The sequence below is a fragment of the Oncorhynchus mykiss genome, chromosome 10, assembly GCF_013265735.2.
Source record: "Oncorhynchus mykiss isolate Arlee chromosome 10, USDA_OmykA_1.1, whole genome shotgun sequence".
NCBI lineage: Eukaryota > Metazoa > Chordata > Actinopteri > Salmoniformes > Salmonidae > Oncorhynchus > Oncorhynchus mykiss.
In genome coordinates, this window is record NC_048574.1 from 67590809 (window position 1) to 67603027 (window position 12219).

The 12219-nt window shown below is 43.5% G+C and overlaps 1 protein-coding gene across 4 annotated transcripts in view; it reads right to left on the bottom strand.

Moving 5' to 3' along the window:
• The window catches only part of LOC110534525 (endothelin receptor type B), a 44433-nt gene that overhangs the window by 2954 nt on the left and 29260 nt on the right, over positions 1 to 12219 (bottom strand). For 2 of the 4 annotated variants that reach the window (XM_021619409.2, XM_021619411.2), the window contains exons 2-7: positions 7909 to 8509; positions 5172 to 5299; positions 2489 to 2687; positions 1109 to 1261; positions 439 to 572; positions 84 to 192 (exon numbers count right to left, since the gene is read on the bottom strand). In XM_021619409.2, coding sequence (XP_021475084.2) covers positions 84 to 192; positions 439 to 572; positions 1109 to 1261; positions 2489 to 2687; positions 5172 to 5299; positions 7909 to 8509 — 1324 coding nt within the window. Of the gene's footprint in view, positions 1 to 83; positions 193 to 438; positions 573 to 1108; positions 1262 to 2488; positions 2688 to 5171; positions 5300 to 7908; positions 8510 to 8747; positions 9018 to 10124; positions 10504 to 12219 lie in introns of those variants that run through there. The other 2 variants (XM_021619408.2, XM_021619410.2) reach the window with 2 other exon arrangements.

Genomic DNA, 12219 nt, shown 5'->3' on the forward strand with positions numbered 1-12219 from the left:
AGAGTGAAAAGGATAGAGAGAGACATACAGCAAGAGAGAAAAAGAGAGTTGGGTGTGTGTGTATGTTTTGGGATCTACTGTACCTTGAAGCAGTTTTTGAACTTCTTGCTGACAAAGTAGAGGATGATGGGATTTATACAGGAGTTTACTGTGGCTAGGTTGATACTCAGGTAATCCAAGACCAACAGGAAGCTGAAAGAAACGACACTCATGTTTTTTGGCCGAACTTCCATTTCAGTTTCATCTCCTTTCAAACATTTCGAATCGTTAAATTGCAGCAAGTCAAATAATGTCTGTCTGTGTTTAGTCTGTTGTGGTTCTAGATCCAGTCGAGTGATTCCCCACGTATTTCCACCTTTCCATTTTCCAACACACCGTACTGAGTCAGTCGTTTCTAACAATGAGATGACAACAGCAAACAAACATGGCTGCACTCACTTGAGCAGGTCACAGCGTCCAACGTCTCCCGAGTTGTAGACCATCTTCTTGAGGATCCTGCTGAGGTGCAGGGGGAACCAGCACAGAGCGAAGATCAGGACCAGGCAGAACACTGCTTTGGCCACTTCCCGTCTCTGGGGATAACAATAAACAACAGATTAGGAAAAGGTTGGACGATGACGATGAAGGGTGATGAAGACAAGATACTGAGAGTGGAAAACATATTAAAAACCGCTGAGTCATCCTGAGTACTGAATGGTAACGTCTCTGGGGATGTAAACAGACAAAATGTTAGGTTAGGGAGACGCTAGGTTGTTAGGGAGATGTAGGGTTATGTCATGTAAACCGGATAGGCCGGAGAGAGGAAAAGGACAAACCTTTAAAGAGACTACACATGAGTCATTCTGCAGTAGTGTACTGTTACAGTAGAGGTGCCTCTGCCTATACGCAGCCCAACCTGGCTTAGGGCCTCCAAAATGCTAGAGGCTCTGGTTACAGTGCGTAACAACCGAAGAGAAGAGAGATCTGATACTAAGTAGTAGTACTATGAATGTAGAAGGCGGGTTATGCAACGTCAGCTTGAGAGGCCTGAGAGAGGGCATGGGCTTTCTCCTTAAGAGACACTAAACATGAGGCAGTCTGGCCTCAAGTACCTTGTGTGTGTGTGTACCTGTTTGAGGTGTTCACTGAGGACGATGCGGAGGCTGCCGTTCCTGTGGTTGAGCATCTCACAGGTCATCAGAGTGTAGAACACGGCCGTACACATCAGAGGAACGCAGAAGTAGAACCCAAACAGCCACCAGTCTTTGATGTCCTTATAGTACTGCAGGAGAACCACAACAGGAGAACGTTATTACACAGGTTCTATGCAGGAGAACCACAATTCTTAACATGCCAATACTCCAGAAGACTGTCCAGCAGGCAAACGTGGAAAACTGGTTGTATTGATGTCGTAATGAGGTCATTTCAACCAGTTTCACCTGCTAGGTTTGGTAACAAAGCAAGTTGACTTTACCAATACGCCTATGTGATGGCAGTGACATATTCTAATCTACTAAATCCACATATAAGAGGGGGATATTATCGTACAAGTTTTAAGGAGGAGCAGATGCCATTTGAGGAATTTTTTGGCCACAGAATAAATGTTCATCTATAACCTTTATACGACATTACTAAATTCCTCACTTCGGGAGGGTGAGATAGTGTCTGTCCTACGTGTTCTATTGAATCTGGATTCAAATGAAATGACCTAAACCTCAGCATGGTTTGGTCATGATATGGGATTTAGTATCTTTTGTGTTTTGCATGATGTGAACTAGACACACACATGGCTCAGCTTGAAGGAACCATACATCAGTTGAGCTGTAATTGCTGTTGTGGCCTGCGATCAATTATGTTCTCCAGGCTTGTGGACAAAGAAAGTGATCACCTCAGAGATTCTCTCTCTGAGGGGGAAAAAAAACGTATGGAGACCTCTGTCAGAGTTCAAATGCTATTTGGGTTCAAGTACTATTTGAAATATTTCAAATACTTTGTGTTTGCTCTAGCCTACCTAGAGTGCCAGATGTTTTGGGATGATTCTATTCGTCCATTAAGCCAAACAAGCTCAGTCAGCTAAAGTATTTGAAATTATATTTGAAACCAGGTCTGGCCTCTGTATGCTTCCTTTCACCATATGTCTAGCTCTTTGGGTGGTTCCACCAAGAATGTCAGAGAAATGAATGTCAGTACAATAAATCTAGCACTGTTTTTATAACAATTACTTTTCATGCCAAGTATTTGGACAGATGGAATTGTTTTTGATAGGTCAGTGCAAGGATACACCACCACATGAAATCATGGACTCTCAGATTTACTAACATAACACACATGTACTGTACTGTAACCCTACTTGAATCACCTTTGTCATTTAAATCATAATGAATAAGAGGTGGGACCTGATCCTAGATCAGCAGTCTTACTCTGAAACACTTTGTGTGCCAGATTTGTTTGTATACAGGTAATAACATTATTTGAAGTGCAGAAGCGTCAACAAGAAAATGGGTCGTACCATCATGAACTCAGTCTTGGGGTTGAGCATGCATGTCCGTATGGTCTCGTTCCTGTAGTTGAATTCAACCATGTCGAAGCCGATGGCCTCTGGGACAGCCAGGACCATGGACAGCACCCAGATGGACACGATCTCCATGGCTGTCCGAAGTGGAATGCCTACTCCCTGGACCCTGCTCCATGACGCCACTGCACGGTACCTGGGGCATAGAGGGACACAAAGAATGAAAGGGTGGGGTAAGGTAGGGGTTAGAGCAGAGCCAGGGCTGTGGACCTTTCAGCAACAACTGCTGAGTTGGAACTAATAAACAGCCCAGCGGCGAAACTAGTTGTAATGAAGTCATTTCAACCAGCTTTTAATGGTTGTAATGAAGTCATTTCAACCAGCTTTTAATGGTTGTAATGAAGTCATTTCAACCAGCTTTTAATGGTTGTAATGAAGTCATTTCAACCAGCTTTTAATGGTTGTATTGAAGTCATTTCAACCAGCTTTTAATGGTTGTAATGAAGTCATTTCAACCAGCTTTAAATGGTTGTAATGGAGTCATTTCAACCAGCTTTAAATGGTTGTAATGAAGTAATTTCAACCAGCTTTTAATGGTTGTAATGAAGTCATTTCAACCAGCTTTAAATGGTTGTAATGAAGTAATTTCAACCAGCTTTAAATGGTTGTAATGGAGTCATTTCAACCAGCTTTTAATGGTTGTAATGAAGTCATTTCAACCAGCTTTTAATGGTTGTAATGAAGTCATTTCAACCAGCTTTTAATGGTTGTAATGAAGTCATTTCAACCAGCTTTTAATGGTTGTAATGAAGTCCTTTCAACCAGCTTTAAATGGTTGTAATGAAGTCATTTCAACCAGCTTTTAATGGTTGTAATGAAGTCATTTCAACCAGCTTTGCCCGCTAGGAGGTTCAAGTGACTGTGAAAAGTGAACCTATTTTAGAGACGCTTCCAGTACTTGAATAATAGACTTACTTCAAACTGTTAACCCTGCATGGGAACGTGATTGTGAGAACCACAGAGATATGGTGAGAAAACTACTGGAATACTTGTTCATCTTATTATAATACCAATATGTTGGGTCAACTCAGCAGTACATTGTAGTATATGCTCTATGAACTGACTGCATGGCAGTAGACCAGACACACACTGTACCGCATAGTGAGAAAAATGATCCAAGTTAAGATTTAATGAACAACAGATAATAATCAATTGTTTATCCTCAGAATCTAATATTCATTATTTTGTGAAGCCTCCAAACAAGCGTTGGCAGGAGCTATGGTCTGTTTGTTGACGCTTGTTTCCTGTGTTCCAAATCATGTTTGCTTGTTTGTTTCATTAATAGGAACCGCTTGTCTAAATGTTTTAGTAAAACGGTGCATCAAGATTTTATGGCCTGAACAATATATTTTTCATGACGCACTTGAATACCCTTGTCAAACAACATGGTGTCATTTATATTTTACCCAGCTGGTAATGCATCCACATTCTCTCCCTCTCGCTCCCTCTCTCTTTCTCAAACAGAGAGGACGAGACACAACGCGTGCAAACCAGGCGAGATATGCTGCACGTATTCTGAGAACAAAATGGAGACCATCTGCTATTGAACTCGGCTCTACCACTAGCATCTCTCTCTCTCTCTCTCTCTCTCTCTCTCTCTCTCTCTCTCTCTCTATGATGGGGGTCATTCAGCATAGCTGGTATGTTAAACTGGCTTCCATCCCTTTAGATCCAGAACAGGCCTCCTTATGCTCTTATCTCTTATGTCTGCTAACTCACAGACCAATGAAGCCAGACGTCAGCCCCTCACTTTCACTCTGCTGATAAACAGGACCGACTGTGTTAAGTGTTACAAGAACTGGAGGGAGTGAGACGGGAATACAAGTCTAGTCGTGTAGCAACAGACACAAAACAATCCGAGTTAAAAATGTGAGAATAAACATCTTTAGATTTGAGAATAAAACTACTTCTGCTCCTTGATGGCAAAGCTACCCCTCCTCAGGGAAAGAAACATCTAAGACCACAAAGTGTCTCAGAGTAGGAGTGCTGATCTAGCATCAGATTTTACTTATGGATCATGGTGAAAAAGATTATATGGGCCGATTCTAGATCAGTACTCCTACTCTGAGAGGTTTTGTGGATATGGCTCCGGCTGGCCTAGTCCTTATCAGATGCAGCCAATAGAAAACTAGGAGGGAGAGTAACTATGTTGGTAATGGGAGAGCTCCATTATTACTGACGTTACAAACTTCCGGAATAAACTGCCTTTACCGTACTACCCCCACTAAGGAGTTAAACTAACTCCCAACCTGTGGTTTCCTTTAAATCAAAGTAAAGCCTACTTTATGTATGGGAGTGGCTGAGACAAATTGGCCAGGAAAGATGAATGACTTCCCTAATTTGTTCAACAAACACTTTTGGTTTGAATTCAAACCACAGCAATGTGATTAATCACGGTGTTGGTGAGTTACTGGCAAAGGTCGAGGGTCAACATTTTTTAAAGAGGAGTTTTTTCTTTGACACATACATATTGTAATGTAGACTACATTTCACAGAAAAAAAATATTATTTGACTGATTTTCATTTGGAGTTTACCGTAACCTGCATATAAAGATTCACAGAACTGAAATCTTCCACCATTGGTTGATTTTGGAATTCAGCAGTGGTACATGGGACTGACCTGTCGACGCTTAGGGCACAGAGGTTGAGGACGGTGATGCCCACAGAGGCCTTCTGTATGAATGGCACCAGCTTACACAGACACAGCCCAAAGTAACTGTCATCGAAGGGGAACCTGGTAGCAAGGAGCTGCAGGGACAGAGAGAGAGAGAGAGAGAGAGAGAGAGAGAGAGAGAGAGAGAGAGAGGGAGGGAGAAATAGAGAGAAAGAGAGAGAGAGAGAGAGAGAGAGAGAGAGAGAGAGAGAGAGAGAAAGAGAGAGAGAGAGAGAGAGCGTCAGCACATCGTAGAAGACAGTATGTACGCTTCAACTCACAACGAGCTTTGCATCGTCAGGAAATAACTACACACCTTAGATGGCATTTAGCCAGTTGGCACTTCCCTGTATTACAAACCCTTTCACAAGATATCAGAAATCCATAGTGGTCATTATTAGCCAGTATGGTAACTGAGAAGACAGAAAAAGCATGTCAAATATTAATTGAATTGTGAAAGAACAATACCTGATGTGAAGAGTAATAATAAAATAATAATAAGAACAATAATAATAATAATGGACTAGCCCTTATATCTATTTCTTTACTAACTAGTAAGGGATACATTATAAGGGATTGAGGTTAGAGAATCACATGTTTATCTCCTCTTAGTTCAATTCCCATTGTCCTTAGGGTGCGGACTATCTTTAACCACGGTACTGTAGCAGGCCCTTCCCAACAGGCAGGTTAGTCACAGTCACATCAGAGGGCTTTCATGGTACGTCCTGACTTCATTCTGATTCTGAGTACAGTCCAACAGCAGGCCCGTATGCGCCTCATCATCTTGACACAGTACATCATTGAGTCAGGTCCTACAATAAAACCCTAGCAAGCCAACCCTGGAACTGTCCCTGAAAGTGACATCCTTTCTTTAATTGGACTTCCAGGCATCTATAAGCACCACTTCCTCTTACAAGAAGAGCTCCCTTAACAAAACAACTCACAGCTCTCCCTGTAGAACAGACTGCTAAAACCACCCTTTGTCATTATGAAGTAGTCTTGGCAGCTGTTGTTGAACAGGAATCAACATGGGCCGAACAAAGAGAGAAAGAGGGGATTAAACCCAGAGTCGTTGAGAGGCCGGGCCAAAGGAAGCACTTCACGGGTGCATCCTTGTCCCCCTATTGTTCACTTGGAGCACTAGGCGATTTCATCTCATCAAAAAGTCTCGAGAACATGGGAGTTGGAAGGGAAAGGGGGATACGTCACTGTGGGTGGGTGTGTGTAGCCAGTATGTGTGTATGTAGTGTGTATATGATTATATTTGGAAACTGCGTCAAACAAACCCCATAGGAAGTGAGCTGGGCCTCCCTAAAGCACATGGCCCTGTAGTGCAGACATGTTCACAGGGAGTGTTTGGCCTGAAACCAGAGTTGTACCTAAGGCACTACTTTTCCTCACCAGTACAAAGGGACATTGTGATTTATCCTTCATGTGTGTAACTGAAACGTCTAATACAGGAAAGACTTTTCACCCTTTGTACATGTAGAGAATCATCTGTCCCGGCACTTCAACTTACACAGTGTGATGAAACTGTATACCGGTAATACTAAACAGGTGGCTTCACCACTTCTCTTCACAATGAACTGAGCATTCCCAATGTACTGCACTACATCCTATTAAGAACCTTGACCTGTTCAACCAATGTATGTGGACCCAATGGAAAATATGCTCATTACTCTCCAGCAATAATACCACAGCAGGTAAGATAACGTCGTAAATCATCTGTGAGTTCTATCTAGATCATGTTAAAGTGAACCCACATGGGGGGGTAAATGGACTGCGGTCTAATGGGTTTAAATGGCTCACACTGGACACGTGATTCATCATTTAACCAGACCCATTTATTCTGAGTGTAGAGAGGTTCAAATGTGATCGCAGATAAGAGGGCTGGAGAGGAGAGCTGGTCCTGTCACAAACCACGGGTCAGAGCAGGGCCACTGAAATGTGTGACCGCAGTCTGATTGGTCTGATTCCATTGTTTATTTAAGTCTGGGCCTCTCCCTGCTTCCTTCATCACAAAGAGCCACCCAATGAAGATAAAGTAGTACTACTACTGACTGAAGAGAGCAACATGATGTTTGGGGAGCCTTTTAATGAATACTTTATTTATTTGTTCTCCCCTTTCTTTTCTCCACTACTCTCTCTGTCTCTCTCTCTCTCTCTCTCTTACACTCTCTCTCTCTCTCTGTCTGTCTCTCTGTCTCTCTCTCTCTCTCTCTCTCTGTCTGTCTGTCTCTCTATCTGTCTGTCTGTCTGTCTGTCTGTCTGTCTGTCTGTCTGTCTGTCTGTCTCTCTCTCTCTGTCTGTCTCTCTCTCTCTGTCTCTCTGTCTGTCTCTCTCTCTCTCTGTCTGTCTCTCTCTCTCTCTCTGTCTCTGTCTGTCTCTCTCTCTCGCTCTCTCTCTGTCTGTCTCTCTCTCTCTCTCTCTCTCTCTCTGTCTGTCTGTCTGTCTGTCTGTCTGTCTCTCTCTCTCTCTCTCTCTCTCTCTTGCACGCTCTCTCTCGCTCTCTCTCTCACCCGCTCTCTCTCTCTCTTTCTCAATTCAATTCAAGGGGCTTTATTGGCATGGGAAACATATGTTTACATTGCCAAAGCAAGTGAAATAATCTCTCGCTCTCTCGTTCTCTCTGAGATGCAATTATTCTTCAATATATCCATGCAAAATTCACTGTGATGTCCAGTGTACAGGATGGGTCTCTTACCTTGTAGACGTTGATGGGTATATCTATGGTGATGTAGATGAGGTCTCCCAGCGCCAGGCTGGCGATGAGGGCATTGGGCCCGTTCCTCATGCACTTATTCTGGTAGATAATTCTCAACAGGGTGGAATTGCACACTATGCCCACCACAAACACTATGATAGAAATCACTGTGTTGATGTATTTGAAATAGCTTTGAATGGAAGTGGCGATGGTGCATGATGGAGGGGCCCTTATCCTGGTGATGTTTGTGGCCCCAGATCCAGCTCCGACCCTGTGCCATTGCGGCCCCTGGTAGCCCCTGGTGGAGATGGGGCTCCCATGCTCCAGGAAAGGGCTGCTGGTGCTGTGGAAGCCCAGGGGTTGGAGGGTGATGTGGGTGTTGAGGAGGACCAGGCCCTGGTCTGGGGGTAGGGAGTCCTTCTCCCCCTCGTCTGTGGTGCTGTTTATCTGACACATTCCAGGGCCAGGCAGGGCGGCCATGACGGCCATTAGCACCAACACATGTACGATTGGGGCGCCCATTATAGAACACATTCCACGCTTTGTCTCGGGAGATGGACAGATAGTGTAGGGGTTCCCCATGTACTGTTGGTGGTGAGAGCTGGTGAGCGAGAGAGGCAAGGGAGGGGAGAGAGATAGAGAGGGGGGAGAGCAAGTTAGAGAGAGAGGGGGGCAAGTCAGAGAGAGAGGGAGGGAGAGCAAGTCAGAGAGAGAGAGAGAGAAAGACAGAAAGACAGAGATGAAGGGAGACAAGGAAAAAAAACATGGGTTATTTCAGCCAGCAAACTTTGCAAGCAACAAAACAAAACTCAATTGAATCGACTGCAACAACTGTATACTTTTGTCCGACTCCAGGAACATCTCCTCAGAAATGGAGCCAAAACCAGAATGTGTCCGTCAAAAGTTACACATCACAGTGGGTCCTCTCCCATCCTCTCCAACTGCTAGGGGAAGTAAAACAACCTCCTTCAGACTTCAAACAGGTTTTGCCAAGGGGGCACAGATGGGAAGATGCCACGACTGGTTACAGTCAAACAATATGAAGCGTCTCCTCTCTTCTCTGTCATTTCTGGAAGTAATAATCAGCAAAGGCTTTGTGCTAATAGGAGTGTGTGGGCTACAAGCCCATATTACACACACTCACGCAGGCTCACACACACACACACACACACACACACACACACACACACACACACACACACACACACACACACACACACACAGAGAGAGAGAGAGAGCCAGGCAGGGCTTTATATTGTTTTGACAATGCGCCCCTTGCGTGGCTTCTTCAGTGTGGTTTCCTCTGCCCTGCATTCTCCCTTCTGGTTTTAATTTAAAGACTCAGACTAGCGGTTAGAAAACAATGAGACATTTTAACATGAAATAATCCGATCAGGCCCATGTCTAGTCAGTGTTATATTACACAATACAGCTTTTTTTTAACTAGGCAAGCCAGTTAAGAACAAATTCTTATTTTCAATGACGGCCTAGGAACAGTGGGTTAACTGCCTGTTCAGGGGCAGAACGACAGATTTGTACCTTGTCAGCTCAGGGGTTTGAACTTGCAACCTTCCGGTTACTAGTCCAATGCTCTAGGCTACCCTGCCGCCCCTATTGTTTGAGAGTTGAGTGAAGATGTTACATGAAAAAATCCTAAGTTCTCTCAAAATATATATATATATTTTTTTAACCAGTTAGAAATTAACCCTACTATCAATATGTAAATCAAATACTTACATTTATATAATTACCAGGTTATATTCAAAGTAATATAATAGTGTATTTCAGGTAAAACTTTACAGAGTAGTTAAAAGCCCTTTCTATGAATGTACAATCTAGACTCACTGAGTTCAGACCAAGTAGGTAAAGAAAACTGAGATCTACATTTTAATACTTTTTCATCACAACAGAACACAGTGCCTCTCCAGCTAGCCATGAAGAGTGTTTCATCACAACAGAACACAGTGCCTCTCCAGCTAGCCATGAAGAGTGTTTCATCACAACAGAACACAGTGCCTCTTCAGCTAGCCATGAAGAGTGTTTCATCCTGTTCAAAGTCCCAGATGTCACCTAGTTAGTACACAAAAACCTATTTAGCATCCAGCACTTCATGTAGCATCACCGTTTAGCATCAGGCACCACACTACTGGGACCCTGTGTGACGGCACGTAAACTGATATATTGATAAATAATAAATAGGTTTGGTTTTCACCTACCGCTCTGCTCTCCTAAAATGTCTGCTCCTGCCTCCCCTGTTGGAACCGTCAGGCGAACTTTCTGTTGAAGCCCCTAGACATCTGAATCACATCACATCAGTAATTAACTAACTATCAAAGTCGCAGAGTCGGAGTTAGTGTCCCACTTGGTTTGGTTTGCCCAACGTGCGTGGCAGTGTGCTGCCTGTGAGGTGCTGCGCATTAGGCTCTGGGTTTTCCTGTGGAGAGTTGGGAGCATGTGTGTGTGTGTGTGTGTCTGTCTCAGAGCGCAGGAGTGGAGGGAGCACTTTGACTGAGAGGGAGTGTAATTCTCCACCTCCCCTCGGTAACAGGCAACAACAGCCACTCTCTCTATCTTTCTCTCTCTCCTTTCTCTCCTCTCTCTCTCTCTCTCTCTCTCTCTCTCTCTCTCTCCTCTCTCTCTCTCTCTCACCTTCTCTCACTCCTTCTCTCATCTCTCTCTCATCTCTGCACTGCCTGCTGAAAATAATCTCAGGGGCACAACGCACTCCCATATACACAAATACACACACACTCCCACACTCACGCACCGGGTATCTGGGAACCACACAGTCCCCAGTCAGTATGTTCCTCTCTCTCCTTTCCTCAGATCCCAGATCAGATTCTGGCCCTGTACACGGCTCAACCGTTTCTTCCCACTAAAGGAAACCGAGATGAACATCGTAAGGAAATGTGAGGAGGGCAGTCGGAACTAAATGTGCATTTCCCAGTCGTCTTGATTTGAACCTGAGATGGAAAGGGAAGGGTAGTAAAGAGAGCGGAACCAAACTTTCTTTGAAACATTACTTTTTACATATATTTGATATATTGTCCTATAGACATGTACGGCACAATGTACATAATGTCCAGACTGATAGATGTTGTGAGTTGCTAGGTAACAAAGAAGAGTGAGGCATGTCAATAATGATGAGGAATGTGAGATCCTCTCCATCGGTGTCCATTACTCGTTCCATAACTATACACTTAGCAAATGGGCCCGTTATCAATACATTGTCTAAAAGCAGGAAGAGAGGCTATCCAAGCAGGCCAAGGTCGGCCCTTCTCTCTCCCAACGAGCTGACACAGCAACTGTTTAGCTAAATAAAGAACCTGGACAATGGAGTTCCATATCACGAGGAAGATAAGATAACGTGCAAACAGATAAGGTACACACACACACACACACACCGCTTGATTACTTGTGGGCCCCCAGGCCTTGTTGAAGTCAAGGGCCATTCCTAAAAGCTGATTGAACATCCTCCGAGAGGGCAGAGTAGTGTTTTCTGTATCAGCAGCACTCCAATATTCCCTTCCCTCCCCCATGCCCTTCGCTGGTACATTCTCCTGGCCTAAGGGTAGGCTTCTTTCCATTAAGGTCAGGCTGTAGCAATCATCTCATTGAACAACACTTTGGATCACATCGTCATTTGAATGAAAACAGTGTGTCTGACGTTATCAGAGCCTCCCGTGGAAAGTATTACCTTGTAAAAGTGGAAATATTTATGATAATCAAGTAATAATGTTTTGCGTGCCATGTCATGCCCTGTACCAGGAAGAGATGGAATATGAGAGAAAATATACACTTTTTATATAGTGTAAATACATCCCTTAGTATTAATTGTTTCAGATATTTTATGCATTTAATCATTGGTTGACTATTAATTGTATAATAATAATGTAAAATATCACGTAGATCATAACATCGTGTGCCCTATTTTAGTAATGAACATTTAAAGACTTAACAAAGCCTTTCCTTTATGCGTTTCTAATTAAGCCCCAATAACAGATTCACTGATCCCATCCAATTATAGTACTCTTGTAAAGGTACTTTACCTCCTTAATATAAATTGGGACTTAATTGGATAATGCTAATATCTACCGCAATTTAAATTTAAAAGGATTGTGTTTTCTTTAATTGTATCCATAAATATCTCATGGCTTCTGAATTAGTTATTGGTCAACAGTGGCGTTATCTTTTATTCATCGGGACGTGATTCGCTGACGGGTCCCCTGGTTGCTGCAGCCTGGCATCAAGCTTTGACGCCTCCATCATTGTAACTTTTGAGGGGTTTCGCTAGCTGCTAGTTGGAAGTCT